Source organism: Schistocerca nitens, chromosome 8, assembly GCF_023898315.1.
Source record: "Schistocerca nitens isolate TAMUIC-IGC-003100 chromosome 8, iqSchNite1.1, whole genome shotgun sequence".
Taxonomy (NCBI): domain Eukaryota; kingdom Metazoa; phylum Arthropoda; class Insecta; order Orthoptera; family Acrididae; genus Schistocerca; species Schistocerca nitens.
In genome coordinates, this window is record NC_064621.1 from 309818534 (window position 1) to 309839275 (window position 20742).

The 20742-nt window shown below is 43.2% G+C and overlaps 1 protein-coding gene across 1 annotated transcript in view; it reads left to right on the plus strand.

Annotated features, from left to right (window-relative positions):
- The window catches only part of LOC126198632 (guanylate cyclase soluble subunit beta-1), a 264556-nt gene that overhangs the window by 162206 nt on the left and 81608 nt on the right, over positions 1-20742 (plus strand). Inside the window, exon 10 of the mRNA XM_049935094.1 lies at positions 3668-3838. Coding sequence (XP_049791051.1) covers positions 3668-3838 — 171 coding nt within the window. The remainder of the gene's footprint in view (positions 1-3667; positions 3839-20742) is intronic.

The window sequence follows — 20742 nt, forward strand, 5'->3', positions numbered from 1 at the left end:
CCAACAGGATAACGCTTGCGCTTATGCAGCTGTTGTAACCCAACATGCTCTACAGAGTGTCGACATGTTGCCATGGCCTGCTCGATCACCGGATTTGCCACCAGTCGAGCACATATGGGGCATCACCAGACAAGAACTCCAGCGTCAACCACAACCAGCATTAACCGTCCATGTACTGACCGATCAAGTGCAACAGGTGTGGAACACCCGCCCACAAATTTACATCTGGCATCTGTACAACAAAATGCATGTACGTTTGCATGCTTGCATTCAACGTTCTGGCGATTACATGCATTTCACAATTGCAGTGGCTTAGCTCTCGCTTATATAAACCTGTGATCCTGGAATGGTAATCATTTACGCATGTCATCTATTATTTATTGGTGTTACGTTTTTTTCCGTCAGTGTGTGATGCAGGACCATAACAGTACGACGTTCATCAAGGGGTTAGACATTATTTATAACATAAATGAATGAATTTTAGTGTTGCATTGTTCAGTTAAACATCCCCCTATTCACATGAAATGACATAGCAAATCAATGTGTGTTGTATTCTCTTTAGCCCCTTTTGTGTCGTCTTGGTATCTCTGTAGAGCTGTGCCATGGGAAGCAAGGAGAGGATGTTGGTTGGTGGCTGCTATCCTCGTTGTATAACACAAACTCCACGCAATTTATATTTGGGTTCTTTATTCATAGAGAAAGAGATACTTAAGTTTTCACATGCTGTGGAACAAGCTCTCTTCTTTGTAGTACACGTAGCCTCTATGCTGTTGAAGTAAAAGTTCGCTATGTTCACTGTAAGATTGCTAAGTGCTGCCTGTCTCTGTTGTAAGTCTGTGGCTCCTTCTCGGTGACACGCTGGAACCCTACGGCGTACAGAGGAGAACTAACTGGCGTAACAGGCTCGAACTAGCTGGCTAAATTGGCTGCCTAAACTTGCCCTCCGGTCCGTGGTGGCGATCCTCAATATTGGCGGCTGCGAGGGCGCTGGCGCGTTTCCAGTGAATCTTGTCTTTGGCCTCTATCGATACTGCGCAACCTCTATGCCGCATGGTATGCTGGGGCCAGTGTACGCCAGCACAATGGGGAAACACTGCAAGGTTGTTGAGTATTTTAACTCCGCCCTTGACGTGTACATGTCCAGCACCTTAACCGTTGCATTTCCACGTAAGATAAGAGTTTACATATCTGAGATTCCTTAAAGCACAAATTTTTTCCACTTCATTCGCTGTTATTTATTTATTTATTTTTGTAACTATCCCTTTACAGTCACGACTTGCTGTCCTCAAGCCAACATCCATACAGTCAAAACCACCATGGAGGTAGCTCCAATGTTCGAATCCCGGTCTGCGAAAAACATTGCGAGGTTTTATCACTCTACTTTCTAGTAGCACAGTAAAGCTCCAAAAGGATTCTATAATATTTCAGTAGAACATCTAGACGTAGATTCTTAACTACAACACAACTAAATCTGCAGGAAAATGAAAACGTTTATTTTTGTCAACTTCCCTGTTCCACAGAATGTGTTTGTTCCGTACCACGCAGCTTAAATTATTCCCAAGAGTTTTTGCTGCCATGAAACAACATTTCCAAATGATCAGTAAACAACTATATTTAAATAACAATCATGTTCATAGGCTCGGGAAACTAACTTGTTTCATATCTTGTTGTTACATAATTTACTGATCAGGGTCAAAACAAACGTGTTCCTTTCAGGAACAAATTAGTAACAGAGTCTGGAAACTAAAACACTAAAAAGAATCTAAAGGATAAGAAAGGAATTTTTCTTGAGGATTCGAAATAAAGGTAATCTTTAGAGTCCACATGATTAGAGTGAGTTTTCAAAGAGGAAAACCAACACAGCTAAAAAAGTGTTACGAGATTTGCAACGTGCGTACCCAGGATAGATATTATATCAGATTATCCCAATATTCACCTGAGGTGATGTAATGCAACGATGGATAATCTTAGTTTGGCAGGGTGAATGGTAATCTACAACGGGCTTTTCCCAAATACAGTTCTAGTAACCTAAGGAAAGCACGTGAGTCGATGACTTTCATTCAGTAGAAACTTGACACTATCTTCGCTTAGGAGCAATGGATATGCACTCACAACATTTTTGCGACCATCCGTTCCAGGCGGACAATAGAAGAAACTACCAATGTATCTAGGGACGTTGTTTGCTTGCTGATGGTGGAGACAATATTTTAACATAGACAGTGTCTCTACTTATTTTATCGGAGTTACATGACAGCTATACAACCTGTGAAGTCTCTCACGAAGTTTGGACTTCTATTGAGAGGGATGAGCCAAACACTGATATCTCTCAGAGAAACATGCTTGAGCTTGGGCACCTAGTGTCACACATTTGCATCAGTCCTCATGGTCTCCAGTGTCTTACAGAGTTCACTCAACAAAAAATTGTCTGCCACCTGGGAACGAGGTGCTTAGTATGAAGCTGGCTCTATGGTTTAGTTTTCCTTTTTTAGCCAACTAAAGGGTGTCCCAGAAATTTTACTGCAAACTTCGAGGGGTTTTAGAGGGTGTCTTACAGAAAAAATAGAGGACAGGAACCAGGGTCCGGATCGTCATCCACCAACGCTATAGAGTTTCGAGGTTGTAGGTGCCAGAACCTCCCATTAGGCCACCCCTTTCGCAGCAGACGTGATTTTGTACGCTGAGGGACCGTAGGTGGAACGTCTCGCCATGTTGTTTGTTATTGAGTGATCACGACTGACTGCCGTGATCGCCAGTGGAGAAGATCGAGCTAGTCAGGACTCCTGAATGTGGGACAGATGGCCTGAGCAGTTTGGTCCCTTAGGAATTCACACACATTTGAACATTTCTTTTCCTATGAATGTGATGTCTGTGGTCTTAGTAGATGACTGTTACGGACACGGGTTTACATCCGCAGTTTATTTTTCTCCTGTGCACCTAAAACACTGGAAGTGTTAGAGGGTTTAAGGGGGAAAATGATCTGTGAGTGGAGACCCGGGTCAAAAATGGCACCGAGCGAGGTGGCGCAGTGGTTAGACACTGGACTCGCATTCGGGAGGACGACGGTTCAATCCCGCGTCCGGCCATCCTGATTTAGGTTTTCCGTGATTTCCCTAAATCACTCCAGGCAAATGCCGGGATGGTTCCTCTGAAAGGGCACGGCCGACTTCCTTCCCCATCCTTCCCTAATCCGATGAGACCGATGACCTCGCTGTCTGGTCTCCTTCCCCGAAACCAACCAACCAACCAACCAAAAATGGCATCTACCGGGGCAACAGAGCACCTGATACATAGGAGGCAAGATCTTTCTACGTAGCATCTAACTTTATCTTTCCCACTGGCGATCGTGGCAGTCAGTCTAGATCAGTGAATAACAAGCAGCATTGCGAGTCGTTCCACCTTAAGTTCCTCAGCGTACAAAGTCACGTTTGCTGCCAAAGGGGTAGCCTGGACGCACGGGCCGGTGCCTATAACTTCGACGCTGTGTAGTGTCATTGATGACGTTTCCTGAGACGGGTCTCTATCCTCGTTTTGTTCCTTAAGTCACCCTCTAAAAACCCTCGAAATCTGTCGTAACATTTCTGGGACTCCCCACACATTGGCGAATGTGTCCTCACGCATTCTTTCGAGTCTCGTCAAGCTGCCGGTTGACTTCAGACGTCTGTTTCAGGCGCGGGCTCTTCATCAGCGACCTGCCTCTGCACGACGCCACCCGCGACCTCGTGCTCATGTCCGAGCAGTTCGAGGCGGACTACAAGCTGACGCGGAACCTCGAGATCCTCACGGACAAGCTGCAGCACACCTACCGCGAGCTGGAGGCCGAGAAGCAGAAGACGGACAGGTGCCTGCCTGCTTGTCTGCCACTGTATCCTGTCCGTCTAAGCCACGTAGCAAACGGCTTTCGATTAATCTCCCTTTATCTGCTGCACCGTACTAATTCAACATGTGCTAGATAATACGATGCAATGGAAACACTGCGTGCATGAAACGAAATATTTCTATCAGTTACATTGGATTCGTTCAGTCAACGATCGCGAGATAGCACCACGTGTATTACAGAAGACAGACAAAGACGCCATTAAAATGTGTACAGTTCACATGGCGTCTGTAGTATTGTGCAGTTCTATGTAGTTTTCCGAAGTGCAATCAGTTTTAATTTTTTCAACAGTATTTGCAAGTCGTTGTTATGCGTGTTGCAGGCACGTTGTGTGGGAAATATACAGACGACAAAGAGCTGAAATATTCAACAATGATGAAAGGAACGAGAAAATTTTCTGAGTTTCGTACCGCGTCATAATGTAAAAACCTATACTGGTGGAAGCAACTTTTCGACCACGGTTACAGCGCCCTTATTCCGGGTCTACTGATATGCTATAGTTGCGTGGAGTCGCTTGTATTTTGTCATTGCTGCTCACTCTCATAAAATTGGAATTTGGTTTGCCGTGTCACCTCGTTAAATAGGAAATCTTATTTTCTTTTAAACTACAACAGACAGTGCTGTGTAGCAAGACATCATTACACAGCTTATTTAGCTTCATGAGGGACATAAAAGTTACTGAGCAGGACGGTCCCACTTAAGCGAATATGTTGGTCATCGAATCATCTCTCAAGGGTTATGTGCCCCTTGTTCTCCACACTTAACCTCTCCACGCTACTTCCTGTGGGGTTGCCTTCAAGGAGGTGTCGATAAAAACCGGTTGTACACCCTAGTGGGTCTAAATGTTAACCTTAAAAGAGAGATTAACATGATCAACATCAATATTAATATATGTTTAGTCTTTTCGGGCATGCTCGACATTTTGATCACTCTACACCACTTTTTTGTGATCCCATATGGCTTTCATGTTTCTCTTGTTGCCAAAATTTACGTGGTCCGTCTGATATGTTCTTGCTCGTTATCTAGGCTGTGTTCTCAGATAGTCTAACGCTTCCGAAAATTTTTCCCATACTTTGGCCTATATTGTATCATTATTGCGTATAACCCATTTAAAATGTCTACCGTTATGTCTTCCTGAAGTTTATATATTTACACACACATTTATCTTGCTCAACAAAATAACTTTTTTTCTGGTGCGTTAAATGAAAAAGTGTTTAAGCCAATGTTTTTTAACATCATTGGGTTTTTCTTGCTGAGGATATACGTTTTATGTATACCCACAGATGTTGGGGATTCAGGGTAGAGGTTAAATTTTTCAAATGGAACCATGTACATTTTATTCAAGAACTCACTTATCCCCTCCAGAGCTACCCAGAAAGGTATCACATTTTACCATTTTCGTCAATGAAACGTAGATAAAGGATACACAGGTTGTGAAGAAACCGATTTCCTTACGGCCTTGAGTGTACACGTTACGTATTCAATATAGTGTTGTAACAGAGATGTGGGCTTTGTTTATGATATCTGACTCCTGTAAACACAGGTACTCCTTCCTCCCCACCCCACCCCACCCCCTTCACCCACGCAATTCATTTGTTATTGCTTTAGCTTACAGTGCACTGCAGTCGATTGGGAGAGTAAGTTAGTAACTGTATGGCGGTATTACACACTGAATACAATTTTTGTTATGGTATATGATGTACACGCATGACGATAAGGTAGAAATGCTGCTGAATTACGGAGAAAGTACGTAGACAGGAAATAATTCAGTTACTTGTATTTTTATGTTCAGTACAGTTAGAAAACATTATGATTATTACGTTACTATGTCTGTCTTGTCCTCTACTGCACATAGCTACTGTGTAATTCTGTTCAGGCACAACTACCGTACAGCAGACGATTCCCTGACAAGCCATCGCTTCCTCTCTCGACGTTTGGTCGTCTCATTTCCCATCTACATGAAAAGGAAAGTTTACGCGCAAGACCTCGAAATCGTCGTAAAATACGAACAGACGAAACTGCTGAAGTCTTTGTGCTCGCTGCCGTAACCGTGAATCCTCAAAACAGCACACGAGGAATTCAACATGAAGTTGGTGTCTCGAAAACAAGTGGACATCGCGTCCTGCAACGTCTTAAATTCCATCTTTATCATGTTCACCTACAGCAAGAACCTCATGAAAATAACTTCAGTAATTGGGTTCCATTTGGTCAGTGGACTCAACAATAATTTCTGACTCATCCAATTTCTTCTCAGACGTTCTTTTTACAGACGAGATGCCATTCTCCAACAAATGAATTGTCAATATGAGAAATACGCATTATTGCCTATCAACAACCCACGATGGCTCCACAGGTAGAGCATCAGCGTCCAAGGAACGTTAATGTTTGCTACGGAATTATTAGAAGTACCATTACCGGATCTTTCTTTGTAAATAGCAGGCAATATGACCAATTTTTAAGACACACTCTTCCTTTTCTCTTGGTCGTCGTACCTCTGAATCAGAGGATGGTCATGTGGTATCAGCATGATGTATGACCTGCGCATAATGCCTTACGAACAGGATGTATCCTGGACCATAAATACCTTGGTAGGTAGGTTTGACGTGGTGTGCTAGTTAGCTGGCCTGCCCCATCTTCGGATCTGACACTGCCGGATTTTTTTTTTTTTTTCTTTGAGGAGTAGTCAAGGACGCTGTCTACCAAAATGTTACAGCAACACCAGGGGACATGCAGCAACGCATTACTGATGCTTGTACAGCAATCACAGAGGAAGTACTAGCACAATGTAGGACGTCGTTCATCCACAGAGTGACCCTATGTATGAATGCCAATGGTCACCATGTGAAGTAAGCGCTCTGTTTTTCATGTAGTGGTAGTATCACAGTAAAAGTTACTGCAAAGGGCAGTGTTACTTCTGCATTGTCATAAGTACTGTAATACGGTACTGTACAAATAACAAGATGCAATTTCTGTGCAGTGCATTATTGTTGCATTCAAAGTTTACTGGTAATTTGTAAAATGTTCAAACGTACTTGAAAATCTTAAATGATTTAGTTAATGCAGTACACTGAAATTATATTTACATTAGAGAAGTTATGTACTATTTAATAACTATTTATCATTTCCGTAGTTACAAGTTTCGTGGATAAAGTGGTACAGTGTGGTACATTTTTGAATAGATCTTGGAGAGGGTGAGTATATTCTTGAATAAAATGTACATGGTTCCATTAAAAAAATTTAACCTTTACCCTTTGTCTCCTACATCTGGGGATACATAAAACGTATACCCTCAGTAAGAACTACCCAATGACGGTAAAAAATATTTCACGCATCAAAAATGCTATTTTTAAGATAGATTAAGATTTTGCCTGAAATTTAGCAACTACGCTAATATGAAGCCATCGCAAAACTGTACGAGGTTAAAGTAAACCACGATTTCCATTTATTTTGTTGTTATTGGTCTGGTGAATCTAATAAAACACGTCCCTGACGTGTATCTGCAGTAGGTTTCTAGAACATCCAGAGAAGCAAAGATGTAATTTTGTAAAATTTTTAATTTATTAACTACTTAGCCCAATTCGTTTTTTAAATCCCAGACAATTGCACAAAGTTTTCAACAGAAGTTGTCGAGAATTTAATTTAGGAAAAATGATGGTAGTAACGTTAACTGAAACTGTAAGAATATGTCAGATAATCTGCTTTTATTAATACCGTAGCACACGTGAAGTCATATTTAACCAAAAAAAACAAAGCTCAGTCATAAGGAAATTGTGCAGTGTACATACAACTTCACAATACATTTATAGTAAATGTTCAAAAATATCTCCACCGAGTTCAATGCATTTAGCTGCACGTGTATGAATTTACTTGTATAATATCTTTGCTTCTTTGGATGTTCTGGAAAGCTACTGTATATACACGTCTGGGACATGTTTTATTAGATTCACTGGAAATGGTGCTTTACTTTAACCTCGTACAGTTTTGCGTTGGCTTCATATTAGCGAAGTTGCTAAATCTTTTATTAGCCATAACTCCGTAACTAAACATTCGTGGACCTATGTTTATATGGACTTTTTTTTTAGTTTTAGTTGTAGAATAACATATTAAAATATTTGCATATCTTCGTGAATCACCTTGTATATACGTATATACAGGGTGTCCCAGCTATCTTGTCCACCCAAAATATCTCTGGAACAGTAACAGCTATTGGAAAACGACTTTCACCGGTATCAATGTAGGGCTGGGGCCCATGAATCTACATATTTGGAAACATTCTAAAACGAAAGCATATGTGTTTTTAATACAAACTTATGTTTTTATAAATGGACCTCCTATATTTTTTTCTTCAGCAATCCGTAGCATGACAAAGCACATACACAATGGCGTTGATTGCATCGCAATATTCCCATTACATCCCGAGATATTGAGACGCGAAGTTGACGCTTGAAACACCCGACATGCGCTGCTAGCGCACGTCCTGAGGCTCAGGCGTGAACCCCATGCTGCCCGTAATCGCGATGTGATTGACATGTGTAAGCTTCCCTCGTTTCACTTTTTTTCAATGATATGAGGATGTTGAAATCACTGTGGTAATCTTGGCATGACTTCCACGCCATAGACGGCATAAAGTAGTTATAAAAATTAAAAGTGCATTTCTTGCCATATTTGTTTTGTCGGTGGTGATGCGGCAAAATGACATCCGACAACCAGCTGAACTTTGTATGTGTCTTTCGATGGACGGATTACCATAAACTATCTCTCAAGCCCTCATAACACCATAGTGGCACTGATTACACTCCAAATGTTTCTGCAACAGCAATTGAGAGATTCATACCTCATAAATTGCTAAGAGATGGAACTGATCCCCCATGGTACACAAAACAGGTCCGAACGGTGTTGCAGAGGCAACGGAAAAAGCATGCGAAGTTCAGAAGAACGCGAAATCCCGAAGATTGGCTAAAATTTACAGACGCGCGAAATTTGGCACGGACTTGAATGCGAGATGCCTTTAATAGGTTCCACAACAAAACATTGTCTCGAAATTTGGTAGAAAATTCGAAGAAATTCTGGTCGTATGTAAAGTACACAAGCGGCAAGATGCAGTCAATACCTTCGCTGTGCAGTGCCGATGGAACTGTTACCGACGACTGTGCCGCTAAAGCGGAGTTATTGAACGCAGTTTTCCGAAATTCCTTCACCTGGTAAGACGAATGGAATATTCCAGAATTTGAAACACGAAAAGCTGCTACTTGTAGAAGTAGATACCTTAGGGGTTGCGAAGCAACTCAAATCGCTTGATACGGGCAAGTCTTCGGGTACAGATTGTATACCGATTAGGTTCCTTTCAGATTACGCTGATACAATAGCTCCCAACTTAGCAATCATATACATCCGCTCGCTCACCGATATATCTGTACCTACGGACTGGAAAATTGCGCAGGTCGCACCAGTGTTTAAGAAGGGTAGTAGGAGTAATCCATCGAACTACAGACCTATAACATTGACGTCAGTTTGCAGTAGGGTTTTGGAGCATAAACCGTATTCAAACATTATGAACCACCTCGAAGGGAACGATCTATTGATACGTAATCAGCATGGTTTCAGAAAACATCGTTCTTGTGCAACGCAGCTAGCTCTTTATTCGCACGAAGTAATGGCCGCTATCGACAGGGGATCTCAAGTTGATTCCGTATTTCTATATTTCCGGAAAGCTTTTGACACCGTTCCTCACAAGCGACTTCTAATCAAGCTGCGGGCCTATGGGGTATCGTCTCAGTTGAGCGACTGGATCCGTGATTTCCTGTCAAGAAGGTCGCAGTTCGTAGTAGTAGACTGCAAATCATCGAGTAAAACTAAAGTGATATCGCCGGCCGAAGTGGCCGTGCGGTTAAAGGCGCTGCAGTGTGGAACCGCAAGACCGCTACGGTCGCAGGTTCGAATCCTGCCTCGGGCATGGATGTGGTGATGTCCTTAGGTTAGTTAGGTTTAACTAGTTCTAAGTTCTAGGGGACTAATGACCTCAGCAGTTGAGTCCCATAGTGCTCAGAGCCATTTGAACCATCTAAAGTGATATCAGGTGTTCCCCAGGGAAGCGTCCTGGGACCTCTGCTGTTCCTGATCTATATAAATGAGCTGGGTGACAATCTGAGCAGTTCTCTTAGGTTGTTCGCAGATGATGCTGTAATTTACCGTCTAATAAGGTCATCCGAAGACCAGTATCAGTTGCAAAGCGATTTAGAAAAGATTGCTGTATGGTGTGGCAGGTGGCAGTTGACGCTAAATAACGAAAAGTGTGAGGTGATCCACATGAGTTCCAAAAGAAATCCGTTGGAATTCGATTACTCGATAAATAGTACAATTCTCAAGGCTGCCAATTCAACTAAGTACCTGGGTGTTAAAATTACGAACAACTTCAGTTGGAAAGACCACATAGATAATATTGTGGGGAAGGCGAGCCAAAGGTTGCGTTTCATTGGCAGGACACTTAGAAGATGCAACAAGTCCACTAAAGAGACAGCTTACACTATACTCGTTCGTCCTCTGTTAGAATATTGCTGAACGGTGTGGGATCCTTACCAGGTGGGATTGACGGAACACATCGAAAGGGTGCAAAAAAGGGCAGCTCGTTTTGTATTATCACGTAATAGGGGAGAGAGTGTGGCAGATATGATACGCGAGTTGGGATGGAAGTCATTAAAGCAAAGACGTTTTTCGTCGCGGCGAGATCTATTTACGAAATTTCAGTCACTAACTTTCTCTTCCAAATGCGAAAATATTTTGTTGAGCCCAACCTACATAGGTAGGAATGATCATCAAAATAAAATAAGAGAAATCAGAGATCGAACAGAAAGGTTTAGGTGTTCGTTTTTCTCGCGCGCTGTTCGGGAGTGGAATGATAGAGAGATAGTATGATTGTGGTTCGATGAACCCTCTCCCAAGCACTTAAATGTGAATTGCAGAGTAGTCATGTAGATGTAGATGTAAACTATATGCATCTCTTCTTTCAAGCAAAGGGAGTCGAAGTGACTACCACAGCAACCAATATAAACTCACCATCGAGTTTGTACACAGTATACAAATATTATTACACCTTCAGAATGAGTATTTCTGTTCTCCTTAGTGCTCGGATTCTCATTAATTTTTCCCTTGTCTTTGTTCTGTCCCTCTTGCCTAATTCTTCTTGGTGTGTTTATTGAGTTCCCGCTTTTTCTGTGGCCGTCTGTACGCTCCCATCTGGGGGAAATTTGGAAGACGCAGCATTGTCCATTTCCGTAGAGATCGAGGGTTAGCAATAAAACTTTGCACCTAACGTCATTTATGTTTGTAACTGTGTACAAAGTGACTAAATGTACAGAGGAACATGTACCTATGCTGAAATTCGCATCTGATATAATCCTTCTATCTAAAAGTAAGAAGAAGGAATCAGTTGTCTAAAAACAGAATACCTTGGAGGTGAATTAAAAGAGCGCCAATGAGTAATACCGAATAGATCACTCAATTGCTAAATATGGAAACTGAAAACAGTACTATCACTTCAACCCAAAAAATTTCGAGACTGAATTAACAAAATGTAGAGATACGTTAAGATGGTGATATTACTGCTTCAGGTGTTGTACATATTCTCCCACCGAGTGAGATGGTGCAGTGATTAGCACAATGGACTCACATTCAGAGGAACGACGGTTAAAATCCATGTCCCCTCATCCTAATTTAGGTTTCCCGTGATTTCCCTAATTCAGGAAAATTCCGGAATGGTTCCTTTGACAGGGCACGGCTGACTTCCTTCCCCATCCTTCCGTAATCCGATGGGATCGATGTCCTCGCTGTTTGGTCCCCTTCTCCCAAATGAACCAACCAAGCGTAGTCTCCTCCCACTTGTTAGCAAAGTTCAGAAAGTTCATACAAGCATGTAAAACTGTCATTAAAGTACTTCTTTGCTTATACAATCGAAGTAGTTCGCTTATACACGAGGATACACCCGAAGTGCTTCGCTTATACACGAGGAATGAAATCAGTCTCGTGTGAACGGACTGTGTGTAAGTGAATGAATTCTACTACAAGATCATTCAAGCTCTCTTCAAAAGAAGAGCTTTATTGATGTGAAAAAGTGACTTTAAAGTCAGAAAAGAGGTCCCAAAATACGATGATTGGAGCACCCATCATTTGGAATCGTAATTGTAGCAACGAAGAAGAAACTGGTAGTAGTTGATATTGTTCGAACTGAGGAATTCAAATGGTTCAAATGGCTCTGAGCACTATGGGACTCTCCGAGTGTCCGGTGTGTATGGTGTACCTTGTGAAAATGGCAGCATTTACATTGGACAGACAATTCGCACGGTTGCGGAGCGTTGTACTGAGCACAAGCGCCATATAAAACAAAGGGAGCTTGACAAGTCGGCCATAGCGGAGCATTGCCTAGAAAACGGACATAAGATACAGTTCGATAATACAAAAGTGCTGGCTCATGCTTCTACATATTGGGACTCAGTTATAAAGGAAGCGGACGATATTCGCCTAAACAGAAACAATTTCAACCGAGACTAGGGATACACACTCAGCAGGGCATGGGGACGGGCGTTGGACATCGAAAGAAAGCAGAGACAGATGCGCGACGCGGGAGCGGCAGTTTCAAACGTGCCGCCTCCCCCTGGCGCCACCTGACGTCACCGGTGCTGCCACGGCAACAGCTCCGCTAGTTGCCCGGGTCGACTTACGCGCGCGCGCCACATTGGGTCTATCTGATTGGCTGCTGATGATGTCATCATGCCTATATAAGCGAGAGACCGTAGCAGCCCCGGCAGTTAGTGAACTCCTGACGACGATGGCGGAGATGGCCATCGAAAGCTCGAGCATTTTATTTGAATTGACGTGGCTGGAAAACCGAGAACGTTTTATTCGGTGCTGTGATATGCAAATGATTAGCTTTTCAGAGCTTTCACACAAGGTTGACGCCGGTAGCGACACCTACAACGTGCTGACATGAGGAAAGTTTCCAACAGATTTCTCATACACAAACAGCAGTTGACCAGCGTTGCCTGGTGAAACGTTGTTGTGATGCCTCGTGTAAAGAGGAGAAATGCGTACCATCATGTTTCCGTCTTTGATGAAGGTCGGATTGTAGCCTATCGCGATTGCGGTTTATCGTATCGCGACATTCTTGCTCGCGTTGGTCGAGATCCAATGACTGTTAGCAGAAAACGGAATCGGTGGGTTCAGGAGGGTAATACGGAACGCCGTGCTCGATCCCAACGGCCTCGTATCACTATCAGTCGAGATGACAGGCATCTTATCCGCATGGCTGTAACTGATCCTGCAGCCACGTCTCGATCCCTGAGTCAGCAGATGGAGACGTCTGCAAGACAACAACCATCTGCACGATCAGTTGGACGACGTTTGCAGCAGCATGGACTATCAGCTCGGAGACCATGGCTGTGGTTAACCTTGACGCTGCATCGCAGACAGGAGCGCCTGCGATGGTGTACTCAACGACGAACCTGCGTGCACGAATGGCAAAACGTCATTATTTCGGATGAATCGAGGATCTATTTACAGCGTCGTGATGGTCGCATCCGTGTTAGGCGACATCGCGGTGAATGCACATTGGAAGCGTGTATTCGTCATCGCCATACTGGCGTATCACCCAGCGCGATGGTATCGGGTGCCATTGGTTACACGTCTCGCTTACCTCTTTTTCGCATTGACGGCCCTTTGAACAGTGGACGTTACATTTCAGATGTGTTACAACCCGTGGCTCTACCCTTCATTCGATCCCTGCGTAACCCTACATTACAGCAAGATAATGCTCGACCCCATGTTGCAGGTCCTGTACGGGCCTTTATGGATACAGAAAATGTTCGACTGCTACCCTGGCCAGCACATTCTCCAGATCTATCACCAATTGAAACGTCTGGTCAATGGTGGCCGAGCAACTGGCTCGTCACAATACGCCAGTTACTACTCTTGATGGACCGTGGTATCGTGTTGAAGCTGCATGGGCAGCTGTACCTGTACACGCCATCCAACCTCTGGTTGACTCAATGCGCAGGCGTATCAAGGCCGTTATTACGGCCAGAGGTGGTTGTTCTGGGTACTGATTTCTCAGGATCTGTGCACCCAAAATGCGTGGAAATGGGCCGGCCGGAGTGGTCAAGCGGTTCTATACCCTTCAGTTTGGAACCGCGCGACCGCTACGGTCGCAGGTTCGAATCCTGCCTCGGGCATGGATGTGTGTGATGTTCTTAGGGTAGTTAGGTTTAAGTAGTTCTAAGTTCTAGGGGACTGATGACCCCAGATGTTAAGTCCCATAGTGCTCAGAGCCATTTGAACAATTTTGCGTGAAAATGTAATCACTTGTCAGTTCTAGTATAATATATTTGTCCAATGAATGCCCGTTTATCATCTGCATTTCTTCTTGGTGTAATAATTTTAATGGCCAGTAGAGTAGTAAGTCAGTACCTGATGACGGTGTTAAATTGGGAAATAGAAACCTCTGCTCGCATTTCTAGTTTAATCTTTCCAGTGGTTCACGTTTCCACACAATTCTACGCTCCAGACGTACACTGTCAGTAATTTCATGCTCATTTTCTTATCAACATCATGCCGGGAGAGCTCTTAAATTAAATAAGGCTTTCTTCTTCTACATCTCATAACTTCTTTGCTACAGTTATCCTGTGTAAACTTCCTTCTTGGATAGGAGAATTCTTTCAATCGTTCCAGTAATGTGTCACCCCCTTAATTGAGAATGCCGGTCAGTTTGGAGAGCTGAGATATTGTAGAACCGCAACCGCTGTCGTAAAACAGAACAGTGAGTGGTCATATGGAATCAGTGGAGTAAGGAGATGATACACAATGACTAAAAGGTGCTATTGTGCTTGAACGTTCCCGTTAACGCACCGTGTATCAGAGCAGACTGTTCAACGTATCCACAGGGAACAGTGCACCACAGGTGGCCATCTAACATATCGTACGAACAGTGGCCCTAAAAAGACGCTAAAAGCGAGGTTATGGGGTATTGTGACTTCCTGTCAATGAAAATGCTTTTAAAACCGGACGTGAATTGCTGAAGCTAATCTGTACTCACTACAAGTGTTTTTACTCGTTTTAACAATTTATTAAAGTTTTACAGGCATTCCTCAATTAATTTATAACTGTAAATTAATGTTACAACGGGTTTATACGATTTAAACTTTTGGGATTCATATATAATACCTCAGGACTCAATGAAGACTTTGTTTATGTCAGTGGAAGTGCTTTTTTCTTCTTTCCTTTTTTTCGCTTTATTCCCAGGCTTGACTTCCATGTTCATAAGAAGATGTCAAAATGCCGGGCAGAAGCTTGCAGAGGCGTTACCCTTGTACGGCGTGAGCAGTGCAAAGTCGTCCTTTGTTTCACTACTGACAGGAATACATTAACATATTTCACAGGAAATTGAACTAAATTAGGACAAAATGTGATCAACATTGGATTATACAGCTAACCAGTTGCAGATAACTCTTTGGCTGTAAAATCCTATGTTGAAACTACAGTAGTATATGGTTGCTGAGTAACAGGGATTTTCAAAACTTTAACAAAATGTAATGTTAACTCAATACTGATCCAAGTCGCGTCTGCAGTGGTAGCCACCGGCGAATGGTCACCGTCTGTTCACTCAGTGAGTACGTCTGCAATACATGCTTGAGGAACTGACAATCCCTGATTCTAACAAACCCAGTGGGTGACCACTAGATACCAATGCTTATAAGCAATCATGACTCGTGTAAGTAATAACAGCAATACCCCAGGTGGTAACAAAACCACCCGTCGACAGGCGGCCACCGGGCACTCGGATTCTGGGGGGACCCGGACTTCCATGTCCACAGAGAAAGTCGTAGTTTCCTGGCAAACTCCGACAAAAGACACCAACGAACATAGGCACCTTCAACATCAACATCCTCATACAGCCTGGAAAGCTGCACAACATAGTGACAAAACTCGATAGGCAGAAGGTACTGATCCTCGCACTGCAAGAGACACGTATCACAGACGAAGACACCACAGATACGGCAAGTACCCCATCTTTAAGAGATAAAAACCGATAGGAGAGTTGCCAAAGGCCTCCTCTGTTGGGGATGGCCTTCGTGGTCCATACTACCATACTCGTATCCATCAGAGAAGTCACACCAGTAAACAACCGGCTGATGACCATACACGTTCAGTGCGCCAACAAAAAATACGCACTGATCAATACACACCCCGCTACTAACCAGAACAACAAGAGAGACCCACAGTCCGCAGATAAATTCTAGTCAACCCTTGAGAAAGTATTATCTAAAGTCCCCAAGGATGACATCAAACTTCTTATGGGCAGTTTCAGTGCACAGATCGGCAGAGAAAAAATGCACAGGAAAACAGTTGGAAATTATCCCGCACATAAATTCATCAACAAAAATGGCACACGGCTCATAGAGCTTTGCCAGCAGCACAACCTCAAGCTCATGTCGACGTCCCTCAGAAAACACCCCAGAAAACAGAAAACCTGGCGTTCACCCGTCCAGCAGGTAGGCGTGTTCCAAATTGACCACGTGGCATTCTCGTACCCAGTACAGAAAGAGATCCGTGACATACAGGTACCTAACACGCATCAAAGTCAAGTGCACCCCCAAGAGAATTTTCTGTAAGAAAACACCCCTACTGAAATTTGACACAAAAAAGATCGCTGACTCTAGAGTGAAAGATGTTGTGAATTGGCAGGAGCCAATTCACGGGGTTTGGAGGAAGCCGAAAGGCACGCGTTTAAGCTCACACAGGCTGGCGTGAGGTCTGGAAAATGACAAGGAAATTAGAACTTAGAAAAACGGACGCAGATGGTGAAATACTTAACTTTAATCCATAATTGGTGAACATCGGTCTGACTGTACATGCATCCCAAGATAAATAACAAATGATAATGGCGCCTTGCTAGGTCGTAGCAAATGACGTAGCTGAAGGCTATGCTAACTATGGTCTCGGCAAATGAGAGCGTAATTTGTCAGTGAACCATCGCTAGCAAAGTCGGCTGTACAACTGGGCAGAGTGCTAGGACGTCTCTCTAGACCTGCCGTGTGGCAGCGCTCGGTCTGCAATCACTGATAGTGGCGACACGCGGGTCCGACGTATACTACCGGACCGCGGCCGATTTAAAGGCTACCACCTAGCAAGTGTGGTGTCTGGTGGTGACACCACAAAAGACGCTCGCAAAAAATAACATACAAATGACTGACAAAATTTCCACAGAAAATCACAGAAAAAGCACAAGCCCTATTCCTCTGAAGAAGAATACCAACCACCCCTGGTGGGACACTGATTGTGAGAATGCTCTCGTCAGCAGGAAATTGGCATACCAGAAATACAACAGTAACAAGTCCCCAGAACATTTACAGGTGTTCAATGAAACACGAAAGACAACAGCCAAAATTATTATACAGTCCAAGAGGAAATACCTGGAGGAACAGCTAGACTCTAAGAGGACAACTTCCGCAACTACAACGCAAGGGACTTGTACAGAACATTTGCAGGGCACATCCGAGGATACACACAACCGAACCTCTGCTTTAGAAATAATGACGGAAAATTGGCACTGGTGGATAAGGAGAATTGCAAGGGCTGGCACAGTACTTAACTGCTCAATTGCCCAGAATCCACAGAGAGATTCCCAGACAAAGAAGCTACAGACAAACACACAGACTCACTACCCACGACACAAGAGGAAGTCACAGGCACATCCTTAGCCTCAAAAACAACAGGACACCTGGTGAAGACGGCATAGTGGACTAACTACTGAAAACCCTCGGAACAAACTCACTCAGAAAGCTCACACAGATCATCACAGACATATGGACATCAGCAAAATTGCCAGACGACTGGAAATGCGCACTGATCCACCCTCCGCACAAAAAGAGTGACCCCACAGACGTGAACAGTTACAGGGGCATCTCACTAATACTAGTCATATACAAGGTACTCTCAGCGTGTCTACTCCAAAGAACACAGAACTAACTGGAACATAAGATCGGCGAGTACCAGGCGGGCTTCCGCCCTGGTCGCTCCTGTGCAGAACAAATCTTCAATCTGAAGACTACTCTGAAAATCAAAGCCCTCGGGAGCAGTCCAGTCATAAGCACCTTCGTCGACTTCAAGAAGTCATGTGACTCCATCGATCGCCAGTCATTGTTCAACATTCAACATTCAACATTCTACTTGGTTTGGACGGCAAGGCACTGCGACTGATCAAACAGACACTGACAGACACGACGTCTAAGGGGAAGTTCAAGGGGGAAATCTCCGAACCTTTGGGATCAAGACAGGCGTTCGCCAGGGTGACGGACTCTCACCGCTCCTCTTCACCCTAGTGCTGGATAAGGTCATCAAGGAATGGGAGAAAGCGCTGCAAATACAAAGCTATTGGAAGCCAGTGCGACTTGGACGACCCAAGGATAAGCTGGAGATCGGGTGTCTGGCCTTCGCAGACGATCTAGAACTACTCACAGGTAACGAAACTACAGCAATCAGACTGATAGCAGTACTCAAAGAGTGCGCAGAAAAAGTAGGGCTACAGATTTCCTTTCAGAAAGCTGAGTTCTTCTGCACGAAATTAAACATTCCAAATTTGGACACAAAGTATGGCGAGATCAACAGCGTCACACACTTTAAGTACCTAGGTGAAGTGCTGGAACCGACAGGAAACGAGAAAATTGCCCAGAACACTAGGTTACTGAAAATGAAGAGAGCTTTATACAAAACACTGAGTATTTACTACAAGAAATTTCTCTCCACCTGCACCAAAATTCGTCACTTCAACACTGCAATCAAACCTAAGGTGCTATACGCTAGTGAGACAGTGATGTTACACACAAAGGCCGACCTTGAGAATATCCTCACACAGTAAAGAAAAATCATTAGGAAAATTATTGGGCCAAAATTCACCGACGATGGATATAGGCTTCACTCCAGGGATACCACAGAGGAGTTCTCCAACATGGAAGCGGACATTAGAAAGGAGCAATTAAAATTTTATGGACACATAAGCAGACTCTCACAGACCAGACTAACCAACAGAATGCTCAGGTACATCCAGAGACTCAAGACCACTACGCCCTGGATGACACAAGTCAAAATTGATCTGGGAAGAGCCCAGATAGATTCAGCGGACGTCATGGACAAAGGTGTCTATAGACACAAGGTGTACAAGTGGAAAGTGATGCCAGAGAAAACAGCGCCTAAAGCCCGAAGGCCAAAGTGGACAGAAGAAAGGAAGAGAGCCTTTAGTGAACGAATGAAGGAGTGCTGGAAGAACAGGAAGAACAAGTATTCATGAATGTTTCGCGTGGTTTGATATAAGGCATGTAGCGCGTGTAATAATAATAATAATAATAATAATAATGACGAAAGATTAACAGGAAAAATTCACAAAATCATATTAAACATTTGGGAAACAGAACAGATCCCTTCTGAATGGAAATGCGCACTCATCCATCCACTCCACAAAAAAGGGGACAAAACTGAACCAAATAATTACAGGGGTATCTCACTCGTACCGGTCACATATAAAATCCTATCAAAAGTTCTCATGAATAGATTAGAAGAACAAGCTGACCCACAAATAGGAGAATACCAGGCTGGTTTTCGCAAGGGACGATCATGCATAGAGCAGATATGGAATCTGAAAATGATTCTCCAGATGAGAAACACCCGAAACACAGAGGTTACTTTTGTAGATTTTAAAAAGGCCTACGACTCAATAGACAGAGTAGCGCTCTGCAAGACGCTGGAAGAATTCAGCATTGACAGAAAGACAAGAGCAATCATTCGGGAAACATTAACTGACACAAGCTCCAAGGTTAAATTTATGGGGGATATCTCGGAACCATTTGAAATCCAAACTGGAGTGCGACAGGGTGACGGACTTTCACCATTACTCTTTAATATCATTCTTGAAAAAATTATCAGGACATGGGAAAAAGAAGTCAAAGGAATCCAAATTGGCATTAGAAAAGATAATAGATTCAATGTGAAGTGTTTAGCTTTTGCAGATGACCTTGCAATCCTCACAAATAATAGAAAAGAAGCTACTAACGCCATAGAGAAATTACACGAAATTGCACAAAGAACCGGCCTGCAAATCTCATATGAGAAAACCCAGTACATAGAAAGAGTGCCACAAGACAAATTGCCTATTGTGACAACCCATGGGAAAATTGTACAAGTACCACATTTTAAGTACCTGGGAGAAATCATCCAGCCATCAGGGATCAACCTAAAGGCCAATGAGGAAAGAATAAAAAAACTACAGAAAGCATATAAACTCACGTGGAACTATTATAACAAAAAGTCCATATCCATTAACGCAAAATTGAGGCACTACAACACCGTCGTACTTCCGGAGGCACTGTATGCATCTGAAACAACACAAATAGGTGGGCAAACTAAAATCAAAGAAATAGAGAAACAAGAAAGGAAAATTCTCAGGAAAATTTTTGGCCCGATACAAGAGCAAGGAATCTGGAAGAAGAGACCAACATCAGAATTATATAAATACACAGACAAGATTACAGATACAATAAGGAAAAGAAGAATGCAGTTCTACGGACATATCCACAGGATGAATGAAAACAGAATTTCAAAGCGAATTCTTAAAGTCATCAACTCAGGCAGGGGAAAAACAAAATGGATAAAAGAAGTTGAAGAGGACCTCAGACAAGCACGCATAACAGTAAATTATGCAGAAAATAGAACTGAATTCAGGAACATCATCAAAAAACATAAATTTGACACCACAACACAGAAGAGAACAGGATGCAAATGGACAGCGGAGCGAAAGAAACAACACAGTGAACACATGAAGAAAATTTGGG